Source organism: Hemicordylus capensis, chromosome 4 (genome assembly GCF_027244095.1).
Source record: "Hemicordylus capensis ecotype Gifberg chromosome 4, rHemCap1.1.pri, whole genome shotgun sequence".
NCBI lineage: Eukaryota > Metazoa > Chordata > Lepidosauria > Squamata > Cordylidae > Hemicordylus > Hemicordylus capensis.
Genome location: NC_069660.1, coordinates 84670364 through 84688543, shown reverse-complemented (window position 1 = coordinate 84688543; position 18180 = coordinate 84670364). Strand labels below are relative to the sequence as shown.

General features: G+C 50.0%; 1 protein-coding gene across 10 annotated transcripts in view; it reads right to left on the bottom strand.

The window, feature by feature from the left end:
* CCDC17 (coiled-coil domain containing 17) overlaps window positions 1–18180 on the bottom strand; it is a 67294-nt gene that overhangs the window by 1937 nt on the left and 47177 nt on the right. For 5 of the 10 annotated variants that reach the window (XM_053244301.1, XM_053244299.1, XM_053244297.1 and 2 more), the window contains 6 exons: window positions 17398–17575; window positions 14235–14417; window positions 12718–12972; window positions 11987–12055; window positions 8678–8755; window positions 8073–8177 (listed from right to left, as the gene is read on the bottom strand). In XM_053244301.1, coding sequence (XP_053100276.1) covers window positions 8073–8177; window positions 8678–8755; window positions 11987–12055; window positions 12718–12972; window positions 14235–14417; window positions 17398–17575 — 868 coding nt within the window. Of the gene's footprint in view, window positions 1–1234; window positions 1381–8072; window positions 8230–8677; window positions 8756–11986; window positions 12056–12717; window positions 12973–14234; window positions 14418–17397; window positions 17576–18180 lie in introns of those variants that run through there. The other 5 variants (XM_053244295.1, XM_053244296.1, XM_053244302.1 and 2 more) reach the window with 5 other exon arrangements.

The following is an 18180-nucleotide window of genomic DNA, read 5'->3' as shown; positions in this document are numbered from 1 at the left end:
CTCAGGGTCAACCATTCTTTGCCCCTATCCTCCCAGCCACACACAAAGAGATTTTTAAAGGGAGCACTACTTTTCAGACCTCCCATTATTCACAAGTTTTCTACCTGGAATTTAAACTGAATCCTTCAGGCCCTCACAAAGCCCTTTTGAGCCACTCAGATCAGTGAGCCTTAAATATCTTACTTGGAAAGTCATCTTTTTGGTCACAATCACCTTGGCCAGAAGGGTTCCAGAATTAGGCACACTTTAGGTCAGTAAGAATTATTCCCACCCACACCAACTTATGTTTTGCTCAGGACTGATTCCTCCTTCATTCCTAAAGTAAGCACTGCCTCTGCAAGTTAAGTAAGCACTGATTCTCCCTTCCTTTTGCCCTAATCCCGCCATTGCCAAAGAGAAATCCTGACACATGCTTGATTTCAGATGTGCCATTTAAATTTACCTTGAGTGGACAAAAGGTTTTTGCTAGTCTGAGTCATTTGTCTGACAGCTCCTACTCCAGGGCGGGAGTAGGAGAACAAACTGCACAAAGCTACTGCCTTCATGGCTGATGCTACATGGGATGCCATGCAGATTTCTGCCAGAGCCCTGGCATTCAATGTGACTGTTAGACACTTAAGCCTCAAGAGTTGGAAAGTCAATCAGAAGCCTCATTCCAGCCTGACTATCCCACCCTTCAAGGTGGCAAGTTCTTTGGTGAAAGTTTGGACCTGGTTCTACTTGAGACTAAAGTCAGAGGCCATGCCGTCTCTTTCTAAGGAGGATATGAAAGCCAACATGATGTCAAATTATTTCTTTCAAACACACAGATCCCCCTTTCGCAACCATCCCAGGCAGGAGTGATGTCAATGGAATAGGCCCAGACCACTCTTCTAGGGTATCCAAAACTCTCAGCCCAATAGGAGGTTCAAGTACAGATCTTGCATTGACTGTGGGGCTGTCATTCCACTGAGGGGCAGGCTTCAAAGGTTTGCCAACCACTGGAACCTATCCTCTGATCAATGGGTGCATCAGACAATCAGTCAGGGGGTACTCCCAATATTCAGCCTTCAAATAGATTCCTTCTCTTCCCAAGATCCCATAGGAGGAAAAAGAAAATGATGTATGTTTCAGGCAATTAATTGCATGCAAAAACAGGCAACTGAACCTGTTCCCCTTACAGAACAGCACCAGGGACAGGGAGTGTAGTTCATCCAGTTTATTGCCCAGGGGGAAATTGATATTGGAGTGCCATACTAGATTTTAAATCCCTTAGCAAGTTCATCAGGAACAGGGATTTTTCAGATGGAGACTCTCCGCTCCATCCTAGCTTCACTCCAGAAGGGGGGACTTGTTGACCTCCTTTGTCCTCAAGGAGGCTTCTCCACATCCTTACTCACCCTGTAAACAGGCAGTTTCTCAGTACAATGATCAGCTACCAACATGGCACAGTTCCCTTCAGTCTGAACTGTGCACTATAAGTGTTTACCTTTGCTGGTCAATGACCGAATAAACTTATAACTAACTATAAGGGTTTACCAAGGTCATGGTGGTACTTGTGGTGCATCTTCAGACCAAGGAGGGTGTACATTGACATCCTTCTCTAAATGATCTATTAATACAGTCACCCTCTGGACAGCAAGGTCTCAAGAATGTCCAACAGACACCAGACTGCCTAGAGCCATGCAGGTGGATTTGTTGTAAACCGGGTCATTATGATATCCATAAAAACAGGTCATTATGATATCCATTGCTTGCCTCTGGCTGGTGTGCCACTGCTTACTGTAGCAGGCAGCAGCTATCCAGGACTGGCAATGGCAGTTCTCCCTCAGAAGAGGATGGCATCCGAGATCATCATGGGTTGTCACGACCTCCTGCTCCGAGACAGGGCCAATCAGAGAGCTTTTCCTCCTGTAGCAGGAGGGAGGGGCAATCCCCTCAGGCTTCAGTCTTCGCCCTGTCTCGCTCCGGCAGGTGCTGTAGTCGTTGGCTCTGGCTATTAATCTTTCTTCTCCGTTATTTTCGCCTGCCCTTAGGCCCTAGCCCTATCTGTCTACTCCTGAGCTGTTCCAGTCAGGGTATTCTTTGTTTCTCCTCTGTCCTGAGCTGTGCCGGTCAGGTCAGTGTTGTTCTGGGCTAAGCAGGGCTTATAGGGGCGGTTTGTATTGCGCCAGCCGTCTGCGGCCCTTCTCCCGCAGCGGTCACTTACCTCTGGCCGGAATGGCAACCGAATCTGCCTGTCCCGAAGGGGGGGGTCTCCCCCTCTCTTTCGGAAGATTCCGTGGCGCCATCAGTGTGTCGGGATGAGTGGGCGGCGGCAACCACTCCCGCGCCCATCACTCATCAAGCCAAGCGCAGGAAGAAGGCAAAGAAAGCCTCCAAAGACAAGCGGGTGGCGGCTAAAACGGCCAAGGGAAGCTTGCCTATTGCTCCCGTTATGGCCGACGAGCAGGGAAGTCGAGAGCCTGTTCTCCAGGAGATACCATCGACTACGGGCACGCAAGTTACTCCCGCCCCCCGCCCCCGCCCAGTCCTCTGCCCGTGGAACCTCCCGCTAAACGCGCGCGCCCCTCCAGCGGCGCGGATGGCAGCGAGGAGGAGATTCCCCCGAGTTTTGCCGCACTCCTGCGGCGTGTAGTGGCTGAGGAGTTTGGGCGGTTGCTTCCCGCTCTGGCGGATCGTTTTCCCGCCCAATCTGCAGCGCCCGCCATTTTGAATGTGCATGGGGACGGACCTGCTGCCGCGGCCGCCATTTTAAGGCCGGGAGATATGGCTCCTGCAGGCGCTAACGTTCCGCCCGCATCGGCTGTAGTGCAGCCTGCTGCGCTGCGTGATCTCGGTCCCCCCACTCTCAGCCCATGTGCGACAGCCAGGGCTTTCCTCCACAGTCTTCGTCCACTGGGCTCTCCGACGGGGGGGGGGGGGGCACCCTCAGAGGATTCCGACACCGACTCGGACCGGGAAGAGGGTGAACTTTCAGGGGATGAGGGGGATACTGCGCCTACCCCACAAGCCCCGTATCGACTGTTTTCTCCAGCCGACTTTCCTGTGCTCCTGCACAAGGTCCGCAGGACCTTGAGATTGGAGGGGGTGGTACCTCTCCCGCGAGATTCTTCTGAAGGGGTCTCCACAGTTTTACCCTCATTAAAAGCACCCGAGATTGTGGTGCCCTGCCCACAACTCTTCCAAGACATTATTCACTCAGAATGGGAGCACCCCACTGAGGCTAAGGGCCCCCCCCCTGGCATCAAGCACCTTTATACCACAACCAAGGCGGTAATGGACACGCTACAGGTCCCCCCTGTGGACGCCGAGGTCGCCTCTCTGGTGACGGGTGCCGTTTTGCCTAGGGATGGGGACGAGGTCTTGCGCAACCATGATGACAAGCGATGTGATGCTGCACTGCGCAGATCCCATGAGGCCTCTTCGCTGGCCATGCGGGCTTCTATGGCCAATTCAATATTTCCCCGAGCCTCGGTACTATGGATTAAAGAACTCCTACCTCTAGTACCTCCCGAGCTGCTGGCTCTGAGGCAAGGGCTCAATAAATTACTCAAGGCTTCTGCCTTCATGGCCGATAGCTCCCTGGACGCTACACAACTGTCGGCCCGAGCTATGGCTTCTGATGTCACGGTTCGTAGACATCTGTGGCTAAAGCATTGGAGGGTCGACCAGAAGTCTAGGTCCAATTTGGCAAACTCAGCCTTCAAAGGGACCAAGCTGTTTGGGGACATTTTGGAGCCTGTACTGGTGGAAGGGAAAGACAAGAAGAAGGCGATGCCTTCAACTTCAGCACAGCGCCATGAGCGCAGGCAATACACTCCTAACTTCTCTTCCTCTTTCAGGGGTTTCCGGTCCTCCTTTCGAAACCGCCAAGATAGGCAGGACAAGTTTCCTTCCTGGAAAAGGTCACAGCCGTCCTTTCGGGACAACTCCCAGTCCAGGTTCCGGCAGCCCGGGCATCAGCAAAAATCCGGGTTCAAGCGTCCGGCAGCTCAATGACTGTCCTTCGGAGTCGCAGGTAGGGGGCAGGCTACAGTTTTTCGCCCAGGCTTGGGCGGAAACTTGCTCGGACGCCTGGGTTCTCCAGACCGTGAGCCAAGGCTACAGGCTGGATTTTCTTTCCCAGCCGCCCGACCGTTTTCTGAGGTCCCCCACCTCAGCCAAGTCGGGCAAACATTCCCTGATGTTGTCTGCCATCAGCCACCTGCTCAGGGTTCAGGCAGTCGAGCCGGTTCCCCCAGACGAGGTTGGGTGTGGCGTCTACTCCATTCTTTTTCTAGTGCCGAAAAGGAATGGAGAATCGAGAGCCATACTCGACCTGAAGTTTGTGGACCGGTTCCTGCGGGTCAAGCACTTCCGGATGGAGACCCTCCGCTCCATACTGCTGGCTCTCCAAAAGGGAGACTTCTTGTCCTCAGTGGACTTGAAGGAGGCCTACCTCCATGTCCCCATTCACCCCCAGGACAGGAGGTTCCTCCGGTTCACCTATGCGGGGGATCACTTTCAATACTGTGCTCTCCCCTTCGGTCTGTCAACTGCACCACGGGTGTTCACCAAGGTTATGGTGGCACTGGTGGCGCACTTGAGAACGAAGGGGATTCACTTATACCCGTATCTGGACGATCTCTTGATCCGTTCGCCAACGTTCCAGAGGGCCCTGGGGGATGTTGGGGAGACAATCTCAGTTCTCCAGGCCCACGGGTTTCTCGTGAACTATCAGAAGAGTTCCCTCGTCCCCAAGAACCGGATTCAACATCTTGGGGCAATAATAGACTCAATGAAGGGGACGGTCTCCCTCTCCCTAGAGAGGAGACGAGGGTTGTCCACCGCGTGCTGAAAGGCGGGTCTCCGCAGTCGCCCGGATATTCTTTCCCTCAGCCAACTACAGGGGATGATGGTATCCACCATCGGGATAGTTCCCTGGGCTCGTCTTCATTCACGCCCACTCCAGTGGCTACTCCTGCCCCTCCAGGACTTGGTAGCTTCCCGGGCCCGGGACAGGGTTCTTCTAACCCCTCGGGTGAGGAAGTCCCTGCACTGGTGGCTGTCGCCAGCCCTGAACAAGGGGGTCTCCTTCCTCCTGGTGACACGTGTAACGGTCACAACAGACGCCAGTCTTCGGGGGTGGGGCGGTCACTGCCAAAGTCAGGTCGCTCAGGGTCTGTGGTCCCCTCAGGAACGGCTCCAGTCCATCAATTGGCTGGAGCTGAGGGCGATCCGCTATTCCCTGATTCGTTTCCTTCCCCTGATCGCCGGTCGGCATGTTCTGATTCAAACCGACAGCGCGACGGCAAAGGCGCATATCAATCGTCAAGGGGGGACCAGGGCTTGGCCGCTGATGCACGAGGCCTCTGTGCTCCTACACTGGGCAGAAAGGCACCTGGGCTCGCTAGAAGCAGTGCACGTCAGCGGGGAGTCCAACACGCTGGCAGATTGGCTCAGCAGAACCAGGCTGGACCAGGCAGAATGGGTCCTGGACGAGCAAGCCTTTCTCGCCATCACGGCGAGCTTCGGCCACCCACAGGTGGACCTGTTTGCGGCTCCGGGGAACGCCAAGGTCCCCAGGTTCTTCTCAAGGTACCAAACACACGGAGCCGAGGGGGTGGACGCCCTATTGACACCTTGGCCACAGGGCCTTATGTACGCCTTTCCCCCCACGCCCATCCTGTCCCAGACGGTCAGATTGGTCCGCCAACAGCGGGCGGAACTCATTCTCGTGGCCCCGCATTGGCCGCGCCGCCCGTGGTTTTCGGACCTCGTCGACATGTCCCTAGCCCCCCCCAGTGCCCTTGGGCTGTCATCCCCAACTCCTTCGACAGGGTCCGCTCTTCCACCCGGACCCGCGCTGGTTGAACCTACACGCCTGGAGGTTGAGCGGGGCGCGCTAGACGCATGCGGTTACTCTCCTGCAGTCAAGGAGACTATCTTGGCATCCAAACGGCCCTCAACACTCAGGGTTTACCAAGCCTCATGGACTGCGTTCGTGGCATGGTGCGTGTCGGTTGGGGCCGACCCTCACTCCGCCTCGGTCAGTCAGGTACTGGGGTTCCTGCAATCCGGATTGGATAGGGGGCTCAAACCGGCCACCCTCAGGCGACAGATGTTTTCTATCTCCTCTACTCTGCAGGTTCCTGGGACATCTCCTTTGTCATGCCATCCCCACATTCGAAGGTTCCTTAAGGGTGCGGCGGCCCTTAGTCCTCCACCGGTCCATCGTTTCCCCACTTGGGACCTGAACTTGGTTCTTCGGGCCCTGGTTAAGCCTCCTTTCGAACCTTTAAGGACTGTGCCGCTGCGTATTCTTACCTTTAAAGTCCTATTTTTGGTAGCCATTACATCAGCCCGGCGGGTCTCAGACCTGGGCGCTTTGTCTGCCAGGAAGGAGTTGTGTCTAGTTTACTCCGATTACGTTGTTCTGCGTACAGACCCCACTTACCTGCCCAAGGTTAATTCTCTTTTTCACCGATCCCAGGAGCTCATGCTGCCTTCATTCTGCCCCCACCCTGCCAATCCCAGGGAGAAGGAGTGGCACACCCTAGATGTCCGCAGGGCATTAAGAATCTATTTGCAGCGCACTAAGGGCTTTAGGGTCTCTGATTCCCTGTTTGTATCATTCAGGGACTGCTCTCTGGGAAGGAAGGTCTCTTCCCCTACTTTGTCACGCTGGATCTGCGAGTGCATTCGCTTGGCCTATACAGCGGCTAAAGCGGTGCCTCCGGAGGGTATAACTGCCCACTCCACGCGCAGCGCCGCGGCTTCTGCAGCCCTCTCCATGAGGGCGCCTTTGATCGATATCTGCAGAGCTGCAACGTGGGCCTCCCTGTCCACGTTTGTTAAATTCTATAAAATACACGACTGGGCTTCTGCAGACGCTTCTTTTGGCAGACGTGTTCTGCAACAGGTGGTCCCGCCATAGGAGCATTCTCACGGTCTCCCACCCAGCTAGGATAGCGGCTATGGCATGTCCCATGATGATCTCGGATGCCATCCTCTTCTGAGGGAGAATGAGCCGTTGGCACTTACCTGAATGGTCATTCTCCTCAGAAGTATGGATGGCATCCGACCCACCCGACCGTTCGTGTTTCTGCTTCTGTTTGTTTACAACTTATCCACCTTTCTGTTCCCTATATAGGTGTGGGGAGGCTCTATTCTTCCGCATTGTACGTCTCATCCCATGGGTGGGGTTTTTCCGCAATAAGAATTCACAGCTCGTTTTCTTCTAAAGTTCTACTTTACTTGTTGTTCCATTCTGCTTGGTTCTTTCTCTGCGACTGGTTTTTTCTCTAGCCGGAGCATCGGAGAGCTAGCTATAGACTGAAGCCTGAGGGGATTGCCCCTCCCTCCTGCTACAGGAGGAAAAGCTCTCTGATTGGCCCTGTCTCGGAGCAGGAGGTCGTGACAACCCATGATGATCTCGGATGCCATCCATACTTCTGAGGAGAATGACCATTCAGGTAAGTGCCAACAGCTCATTTCTCTGGTTGTGCTGGCTAGCGGGCATATTTAAACATATGTGCTCTGAAAAAATGAACATTTATGTGCAAGACAACCAGCTGGTACAGCCAGAGAGATCACTACTGCTGATCCTGGATAACCACTGTCTGCTATAGCAAGCAGCAGCATGCAGGCCAGATGTGGGCATAGCAATGGCTGGTCTTCCCCATGAGCATGCTCTCTTCCCCTCCAGCAATCTCCCCTCCAGCATTTAAACATGACAAAATGGAGCAGACAAGTTTGCTGAAGGATAGTCAGTCTGCAAAGTTGAATGCCGGCTGGAGAGCAACACTGAACACTTCCAGGAAGAAGAGAGGTGGCAATCAGTGTGGGGCTTCCAGCTCAGAGCGAATCTAGTGGCTGAGAGTGTTGCCAGTGACATGAGGGTGGGGCGGCGTCATGGTTTGGCTGCTGCAGGACGTGGGGCTACCAAGGCAGGCAGAGTGTCAGTTTCATCTTAAGGCACACGTTTTGTGAAAGGTGGTTGACTCCTGGGTTAGGGGATCTAAGTTGCATGGTGATAATACTACCTCTGAGTGTGGCAGGTTTGCAAACTGCTGCACTCATTTGGGAGCTGGCTAAAAGGACAGTCTTACCTGTTTCTGCGTCTGCTGAGGCATGCATTCTGCAATTTTGACTCCAGAGGGTTCCTTGCTGTACAGACCTAGAACTTTCTTTGGGAGGTAGGATTGATCAATGTCCTGAGGTAGGGAAACAGGCAAGTTCAACTCGGATGTGACATGTTCTTAACTTCTGTTGGTAAAGAAACTCTTCAGTACATGTCTCTAGGATAGTAGAACGGCACTGCAAGTGCATTTCCCCTCCCCACCTACCCCACAATTTTTATTTTGCCTAGGGCTTCTATGGAAGATAGTTTTAAGTTATTCTTCAGATCTTCCCAATTCATGCTTTTCCAACAATCTGCTTAACCAATGATGATCACATGTTTGGGGGAAAGGACTGTAGTTTGGAAGATCATCTGCTTTGCATGCAGAAGGTCCCAGGTTCAATCCCCACTATCTCTGTAGGCCTGCAAAATGCAACTAAAACCCGGAGGGCTTCTGCCAGTTAGTGTAGAATATACTAAGCAAAATGAACCAATGGTTTTGCCTCAGGGTGAGCTTTCTGTAGCTGGCAGTTAACCTTCTGTGTTTTTTGGAGGAGTAACTCGTGCACACGCGTCAACCTCTGCCACACATACCTGTTTGGTATATCTGAGTTCATCCCATCTTCCATCAGCTATACGAACAATTACAGATGCACCTGGCACCAACAGGATCTGTGGGGCATTTCAAAATCTTACATTAAATACATGTTAAACCACAATTAGATTGTATACACTATTACTAAACTACTGTTGGTGTAAATATGTCTTGAGCATATTTTCACCTAAGTAGGATTAGACTTGATCTAGAAAGTCCTACTTCTCCCCGCACCCCGCTCAGAGCTCCCTGCAGGTTGTCGACTTTTGCATTGTCTGAGAATGCCCCCAGAGTGGTAGACCAGAGCATGAAGTTCCCTTATACTGAACTGAATTACTGGCCCGTCAAACCAAGTGCAAAGTTGGTTTGACCGCCCAGAGATGCAAGTTTTGGGAGGTATAGCAATATTTTCAATAAATAATAATAATAATAATAATAATAATAATTAATAAATAAAGTGATGCATATTCAGACAAAAATCTTACTGTCCTTCATTAGGAGATCTAAGCCTCATTCAGACATCAGTGTGCAGCCTCGGCAAAAGAGCCAGAAGTGCTGTCACTCAGTTCCCCTGGTGCTGTAGCTGATGCTCATAGCGTTTGAAGAGACAAATGCTGTAAGCATGATTGCATGCCTTTCTGTGATCAGGAGAAGCGGGCACTCCACTTTCCTGCTGATGGAAAGGCACACAATCACGTTTACCATGTTTGGCTCTTCAGACACTGTAAGTGTCAGCTACAGGGCCAGGGGAACTGAGTGAGTGACAGCATCAGGCAGGGTTTCTGGCACACTTTTGGAGGCTGTACACAGAATATTATTGAGTTAATACTCCGTTGTTCATGTCTGAATGAGGCTCTAGAGTGGTTAGAACTTCGGAAAACACTGGCAGCACAGTAGAAAGCTCGCTGAACTTGGTTCTGTTTGGTGTAGCAGTGAGGGAGGCAGATTCACAGTTAAGCAGGAGAAGACTAATAAAAGTGTTGTAATATGTTCCTATGTGGCTGTGCTACCAGCTGCCTTGTTTGTTTCTCAAGTCAGATCATTGGGTAGCTAGTACAGCATTATCTATATAGGCAACAGCTGTCTATAGTTTGAGATGGGGTCTTTCCCTGTCCTACATGGGAGTGCCATGGCCTGAACACGAGACCTTCTGCATGCAAAGTACATTATCTTCCACACAGTTTGTCACTCCCGAATGGAAAATGTTTTCCCCAGAGTATCTAAATTGATCTGTGATACTGTATGCTAATTCAGGGAGATTTCCAGTTTTTGGTTCACATTCTAAAGATATGAAATTGCCTGCTACAAGTCAGATCACTGGACAGTCCAGTAGTGTCTGTCTTACAGCAGTTCCCCAAGGGCTTGAACAAAGTTCTCTTCCCCTGTCCAGGTTCTCCCCCCAGCCCCCGTCTTGACCTAGTAGCTTCAACTTGTTTGGTTAAGACAGTGCCTTGTGCAGTCAAGATCATTCTGCCTTGTGCCATTCATGTATGACCTAAAAATGGGGTAAACCCCTCTTTCAAGTGTTTAACACCTAGCTGACATAAAACCGAGGCTGTTCTCCCTGTCAGGGATGTCCTTAGGGTGGGGCGACCAGGGGGATCGCCCCCAGCCCCATGCTCCTGCAGGCCCCACACCTGCCTCCTCTGCACCCCATGCACTGACAGCATGGGGCTGGCCAGGATCGGGAGGCTTGCCTGCCATTGAAAGGCTCCTTGTGGGCTGGGGCAGGCTGCCTGCTACAGCTCCCCCCACCCGACTATCAGCTGTTTGGCGGGTGGACAGGGCTTCCAGAGGCCTCTCTGCCAGCCTCTCTCTGAAGCTCTCCAGTGAGGGCTGGCAGGCTACCTGCAGGCAGCAGAGAAGAAAGGAGGTGAAGTGACCAGCACTGGCGACCCACCAGAACACTGAGCATACTCTCTGCCCTGCCACCCTGTGCCATATTTCTATACCGCCTGATATGTACATCTCTAGGTGGTTGCTGGCTCTGAGGACTCCTCCTCAGAGCCAGCAACCACCTAGAGATGTACATATCAGGCGGTATAGAAATATGATAGATAGATAGACAGACAGACAGACAGGGTATGGGATTTTCCTTTACGGTTATTTCTCCCCCGACCCCTTGTCTATTTATGGAATGGCTTGCTATAGGGCTTTGATATCAGGCACAAATGTGGGGCAGGGTGGGAGGGCTTTTAATAATCTTTTATTTAAAAATAAAAGTAATAATCTACTGCAGTAAAGCTGCCAAAAAGAGTTCTCTCTATCCATTGAGTACTTCACACCCAGTGAAAATGGAGCTAACTGTAAACAGCTGAATAAACACACATTTATTTTTTTAAATGCACTATGCTCAAGTTGGTTTGCAGTCCAGATCTGAGTGAGAACTGTGTAGCAAGGGGCATGTTTTGTGCTTTTAACTTTTTTCCTTACAAGTGCATATATGTCCAAGCTAACTCACTCACTCGCACTATTTACACAGTATGTCATCAGTCAGTATGATTCTGAAATCATATGAAGTGTTAAGGAGGCCCCACACATGCTGACTCACCCCCAGCCCTGTACCCATTTGTGCACCTAGGCATTTTGGGAGCCTGGACCTAAAGGGCTTTGGAAGCCCCTCTCCCCACTGCTAAGTCCCATCCCACACTTTAGGGAAAGCTGGACAAAATTTGTTTTTTGGTGGGGGGAAAGCCTGAAATTTGCGCATCACACACACACACACACACACACACACACACACACACACACACACACACACACACACCACTCTCCTATCCCTGGGGGCCTCTAGCTGTCCTGGGGGGCCTCCCCCACAGTCCCCCCACTGCCATGCCAATCTCTTTCCTGTGTGTGCTGTGATGTGCACGCCTAGGAGGGTGAGCGTCAAGCGGGCCTTCTCTGTGGTGGCCAAGTCTTCAGAGACTGCCAGTCTCGAGCAGCACAAGTCCATGGCTTGCGATGCTTGCAACTTGCACTGTGCAGGTGGGTTGGAGTGGCTTGCCTGGGCTCAGGCCTCCAGCAAGCCTGGGAAAGCCCACTGGCCTGGCAGTGGCTTGGCTGCTGCTGCCCCCTTGGCAGAGGAGGCTCGCTCGGCTCTCACATCCCATCCCCTGGCTCTGCACATGGCGGCACACAGGAAAGAGATTGGTGTGGTGGCAGGGGGAGGGGGGCTGCAGGGAGCCTCCTCCTGGTGCTGAGGATTGGACTTCGTCCTGGAAGTCTGTCCCAAAGAGCACCACTGCCTGAACCCCTCTAGGGACGGTCCTACTGCCTGTCATCTTTCTAAAGACTGTTTAGTCACTCACCACTTTCTTATGGAGTAGGCTGTTCATAATGCTGCTGCATTTCCCTTGGGCTAAGGAAGCCAGGATTATCTGTATGGAGAAGAACAATCACACTTTGAGGGGCAAACTCAACATGGGTGTGCCTTTGTACCCTCTTTCTAGCTAACTACTACATAAAATGGCCTTTACAACTACTAGAAGGAAGAGTGAGTCTTTGTGCAATACTACCTGCATTCAAAGTGATGTCAAACCAAAATGTTCTGTTTGTAAAGCTTGTGGGACAGAATGCTGCACATCACATAGACCCCCAAAACAGCCACATTCTGTACCAGTGGAGGAGTCCATCTGGATACAAGTTAGCTCCTCCCACTCTCACTGAGCCAGGGCCAATCACTGACAAGCGCGGAAAGTGCCTTGAGGCAGGCACTCTTCTGGCACCCTTAGCTCTGCCCTGCCTCACCCCAGGTTAGGTAGGGCTGCCCTGGCAGGCTTCTCATCTCACAACCTTTGCCCTTTTTGTCAGCATCTACTTAGGCCAGTGATCTTCACTATTTTTCAACCGGGGGGGGGGGCATTTTGGCAAAAAAAATAAAAAAAAAATCAGTGTGAGAGCCCTTTTTCACTGTGCTGACCACTGTGAGTGCCATGCTTTCCTCAGCACCAGGCTAGGGAGGGGGCTTCAAGCTCGGGGAGGCACACCTTCTCTTGAACCTAGTTAATGATGAAGACTTATCACTAGATGTTGCTTATACCTGGCTGGGAGACCCTTGGTATAAGGGCAGTTGGTAAATGCCAGTGTTGCAGTAACCTCTGGAGAATACATGGAGAGCAGTCCAGGCCTCGCTTCCCACAGTGTGACGAAACTGTTCTTTCCTCAACATGATCTTTCTCTGTGCTGTGTGAACATCTTCATTTTGACCCCAAAGACCTTGAGCTGGATTCACCACACTTTCATACAGGTGGATAATCACGGTTGAATATTCATGGTAAACCCTGTGGGGACAGGACTGAAAGGCAGAAGTTGCTGCAGATCCAAAAAGGGAAAGCAGACACAGCTGAGGAAGGCGGCTACAAATAGGGTTGCCAGTGGTGACCATACATTTAATTATTGTGATTAGCAGGGAAAGCCTTTGTATACTCCACCTTAGAAGAAATAGATTGAGGCGGTTCACGCGAGCAGCAGAAAACGGACTAAGGCAGCCCAGCCCGGTTTCTGCTGTTCATGTGCAGCAACAGGAGCCATGTGGCTCCTGGCGGCAAGTCTGTCTAAATGCCCTCCCCCTTAAACAAGGTTAACTGAGCAAGCGCTCCATTAACCCCATTTTGTTTTTGGTCGTGTGTCTGCCGTGGCTGCTTGCAGATACGGCGGACACACTCGGGGAGGGGGGCCCCAGGAATGTGGTGCATTACTGGGGCTCCGGGGGTGGGGGCACCACGTGGCGGCGCTTCCCTTCGCCCAACCCCCAGAGCTGCTGGATGAACCACAGCCGGGTGCAGGAGCACCTGAGTGAAGCCGCCACTCATCGCCCACCCAGCAATGGGTGAGGGATCGTCTGTGGGGAGAGCAGGTCAAACCCGCTCTCCCAGCAAACCCCCTTACGGCTCTTCACACCCATTGTGTGAAGAGCCTCATATTTTAAACCTGCTGGCTGCATAGGGAGGTAAACTGTCCCTCTTTCCAAAATGGCCCTAATTGAATTTTGTGCCATGACTTGGCCTCAAGTGTGTTGAAAGGGAATATGTGTACAAACACACTGCTGCATTTCCCTTGTGAAATCTCGCTGTGCAGTGAGTATAAAGCTGCCCGGGGCCATAGTCGGGTAGTGTGCCAATACCCTCCTCTGCCTCCATCCACTCTGCCTATGTGGAGGAGGAAGAGAGGAAGCCGAGCCTCACTATGCATCCCAGTAGAGTTTCGAAATATATAACATCTAAGCACAGATTCAGTGGGGGTGGGCAGAAAACAATCATCAGCCTAATTACAAGCATGCCAGTTTGCTATTGTACGCCTTTCTACTGTGCTCTGTTTTTCTAAATTCACTTCCCCCCACGCATAAACTCCAGCCAGTGGACTTGCACCTAATTCATTTTAGTTGCCGGAGATTACTGGGCCCGAGAGTCTCAAATAGTGTATGTGGACAAGGCAGGGTGTTTATATTGAGACCACCAGAACAAGTAGGAAGGTTTCACTATGCCGCCGCCCTGGCAGTTGCCTTTCAATAAGATGGGTTCCATTATCTACGTTGTGCTGAATAGAAGACAGTGATACCTTGAAGCCATCAAGCCATGCAGGCCATTTCTGGTAGCTGTTTATGTCAAGCTCCTCAACAAAGATTGGGTAGTCATACTTCAGCCACTGATTCCCAAAGTAAAATGCCCCAGGTGGGTTGAAGCAGAAATGGGCCATTGTCAAACCAGCCCAGGATAAGTTCATGGCTCTGTCCACTGCAAACTGGAATAAGACAGTGATGACAGAGATCAGACTAAACAGCATCAGCATCGCACATAACAGAGTCCCTGAAAGCAGTTCAGAAACAGATGACTACCTCATTTGCTGTTTGTGAGAACTAGTCCCTCCTAAGACCTGTCTTATCTATTATATATTTTGAAGAGTTTGTGTATTTGTTGGTATAAAATAAAGTTATACTTGGTGATTACATACAGATACCAAATGTTACATAAACAATCTTCCCACTTAAGGGTCACCTGAATGCATTACCTTTTCCACCGGAATATGCTGGGTGGTTTAAATTTATTGTTATTTTTATAATAAATTCTGAATATAATTATGATATTTTAACTGTTATTGTTCTCAACAACACTCAGTCATCAGATCAATAATTTAAAAAATGAGATTGTGCCCAAGAGAAGCAGAAGATCTTTCTCAGATTCAAATGTATTAGGTATGATAATTATTCAGTAAAATGAATGTTTGAAGTTGAAATCCCACAAATTTAAAACTGTTATTTTACTTCCCTTTTGCTCGCACATTAGTAAAAAATTATATTAAAGATACTTAATTTTTTGAATGTACCTATGAGTGTAGTCACCTTAAGTGGCACAGTGGGAAAATGCTTAACTAACAAGCAGAAGGTTGCCGGTTTGAATCCCCGCTGGTACTATATTGGGCAGCAGCGATATAGGAAGATGCTGAAAGACATCATCTCATACTGCGTGGGAGGAGGCAATGGTAAATCCTTCCTGTATTTTACCAAAGACAACCATAGGGCTCTGTGGGCGCCAGGAATTGAAATTGACTTGATGACACACTTTACTTGTAATCTGTGCAAAATGACTTTGCCTGGTCAACGATGGGCCTCACCACCTAGTACGCTATAAGCTAGGAGTAGGCAACCTTGGCTCTAGCAGTTGTTGAACTACAACTCCCATCCATATTGTGGCTGGGGACTATGTGAAATGTAGCTGAACAGCAGCTGGAGAGCCAAGGTTCCCTACACCTGTTATATAAGTAATATATATGGGAGCTTCTGTCACACTGTTGTTCTCATACCACTCTGGTAACATTTGATGGAAAGTAGCTGTATGGCTGGGGTCAGTTCTGTGACTACTTCTTATATCAGCTTTGCTCCATCTACATAATCTGTTTCCTTCCCCCAAACAATATGCAACATGCTAGTAACATGATTTTTATAAGCCTGAACCATTTTATAAAGCAGAAGAAGTAATACTGAACTTAATAACAGACTTGTTTATTACTAGAGTCACCTTAAGTGGCACAGCGGGGATATGCTTGACTAACAAGCAGAAGGTTGCCAGTTCGAATCCCCACTGCTACTATACTGGGCAGCAGCGATATAGGAAGATGCTGAAAGGCATAATCTCATACTGTGTGAGTAAACCCCTCCTGTATTCTACCAAAGAAAACCACAGGGCTCTGTGAGTGCCAGGAGTCAAAATCAACTTGATGGCACACTTTACTTATTACCAGAGGTAGTTTCAAAAGCTGTTGATTTAGAGACATAATGCTGAACGAAGAATCCTTGTTCACAAATAAAAAGCTCTCCAGGTTGTTTTGTGCATAGATCTTTGCTCATTATCACGAGTCATTCTATGCCAGTGTTTACTTGAACTTAACGCTAGATGTTTGGGGCAACTCTGTGTTTGTTAAATACGTGTTTGCCCTTTTTGCCTACACAGGTGGTGGGAAGGGGTCTGACTCAGTTCTTATACAGGAGCATGTAGGGTTAGGAAGCAAAACCTGCCTCCTTTCCCCTGTCTGCATCCACTGGTTTTATATAGTTTTTCCCTCGTCAGGCTCCAGTTCCAAAAGTAAGCAGGGCAGGAATAAATCTGCTTAAAGCAGATGGTGCAGCAAGGAGGGTGAGGAGAGAGGTTTGGTATATTTTTAGCCTTTTTAGTATATATATATTTTAAAGGCCTTGCTATATGTAATTATTCCTCCATACAGGGGAGTAGCAAGGTTGGAGCGGGCCCAGAGACAAGATTTTAAAATGGGCGCCTTGCTGATATACACACACAAACACACTTCACAATATATAGCGCACTCACACTCACATTCCAATTAGGAATACGGTGAATATCTAGTTCACACTGAATCTAGTTTTTTTACTCTCTGCTCCTGCTGATCTCCAAGAGACTCAACATAATTCATAGGGGGTGCGACATGAGCGGGTGGGGAGTCATGTGATGTGCCTCTGGGGGGGCCGTCAAGGCAGGAGGGCCCCAAGACAACTGTCTCCCCTTGCCTAATGGTAGTTACGCCCTTGCCTCCATATTAAGCTACTGGCAAAATTACAGTTACAGAACTAGTTGAAAGACTGGCAAGTTTGTCTTCCAGTGCAAACATGACCCGAGGCTGGCTATAAAAGAGAAGCACTCCGAACTTAGTTGCAGTGGTGCACATATTTACAGCTCTGAGAAATATATATGTACTAGCCGACCCCACACAGAGCATCTGTGCACTCTTTGGGGCCAGCGGTTACTACCCCCCCTTCTGCCCCAGTCTCTGCTTCCTGATGCCGGACCCAGTTGCCTCTCCTCCCCACCTCCACTTCTACCCCCCCCTTTCTTTTCCTGTTCCTGGGCCTCCGCGGCTGGGCCCGCCGCTGCTTGCCTCCATGGCCAGCCGGGCCCGCTGCTGCCGCTTGCCTTCCTGGGCCAGGCCCGCCACCGCCTCTAGCCACTGGGCCGGGCCTGCCGCAGCAACCAATCCTCCTGGGTGCACCTCAACCAATCAGGTGCCTCCGCTGCCTAGCCAATCAGCTGGGCACTGGGACGCACATTCCAAGGTGCACCCAGGAGAATTAAATATATAGATTTGTAAGAAGGTTCCACAGCATTCAGTGCAGTTCCCTCCTAAGTCAGTGTGCACAGAATTCCTCCCTTCATGTTCTATCCAGTAGCGTACAACAGGGCTATACATTCTAGCCAGGGCATTGACTGCTATTTACCTTGACACCATAGGCTGGGATGTATTTGGAGACATAGGTGAGGATGAAAGGCTGTGGGCTGCTTCCTGGGACCTGGATTAGTTTCTGGTGGATCCAGGCAGAGAGCTCTTCATCTGTGCTTAGGCTGTTGTCATGTCCAGCAAGGCGGTGAACAATTTCTCGAACTGAAATGACAGACCTACATGAAACAAAAAGTGTGGTTCCCAATATTTATTTATTTATTTAAAATGGAATCTAAAAATATGTAAAATATAATCATGATATAAAGCAGCAGCAGCAAACAAAACACTAATTTAAAAGTCTGGGTTAAAAAGCTAAGATTTTACTTGCTTTCTAAAAACTGTGATGGAGACTGGGGAGCAGATGCCCACCCAGAGAGCATTCTCCAGGGGACTGTCTGGAGGCAATGACTGAGAAGGCCCTGTCCTGTGTACACGACAAGTGAGCCTCCTTCATTGTTGGCACATGGAGCAGCCCCTACCCTGATGACCTCGTCGAGCAGCCAGAAACCCTTGGGAAACCCTTGGGAGCAGGCAATCCCTTAGGTATCCAGACTCAGGTATCCAGAATATGGCACAGAATTAGGAAACCTCATGTAGTGGATATCCAATATTATTATTATTTATTTTATTTATATACCGCCCCTCCAAAAATTGCTCAAGGCGGTTTATAACAAATAAAAACAATTAAAATAAATTAACAGTTAAAACCAAAACTAAATCAATTAAACAAAACTGTTTAAACATTAAAAACATTAACATTAAAGCATTATACCAGCATTAA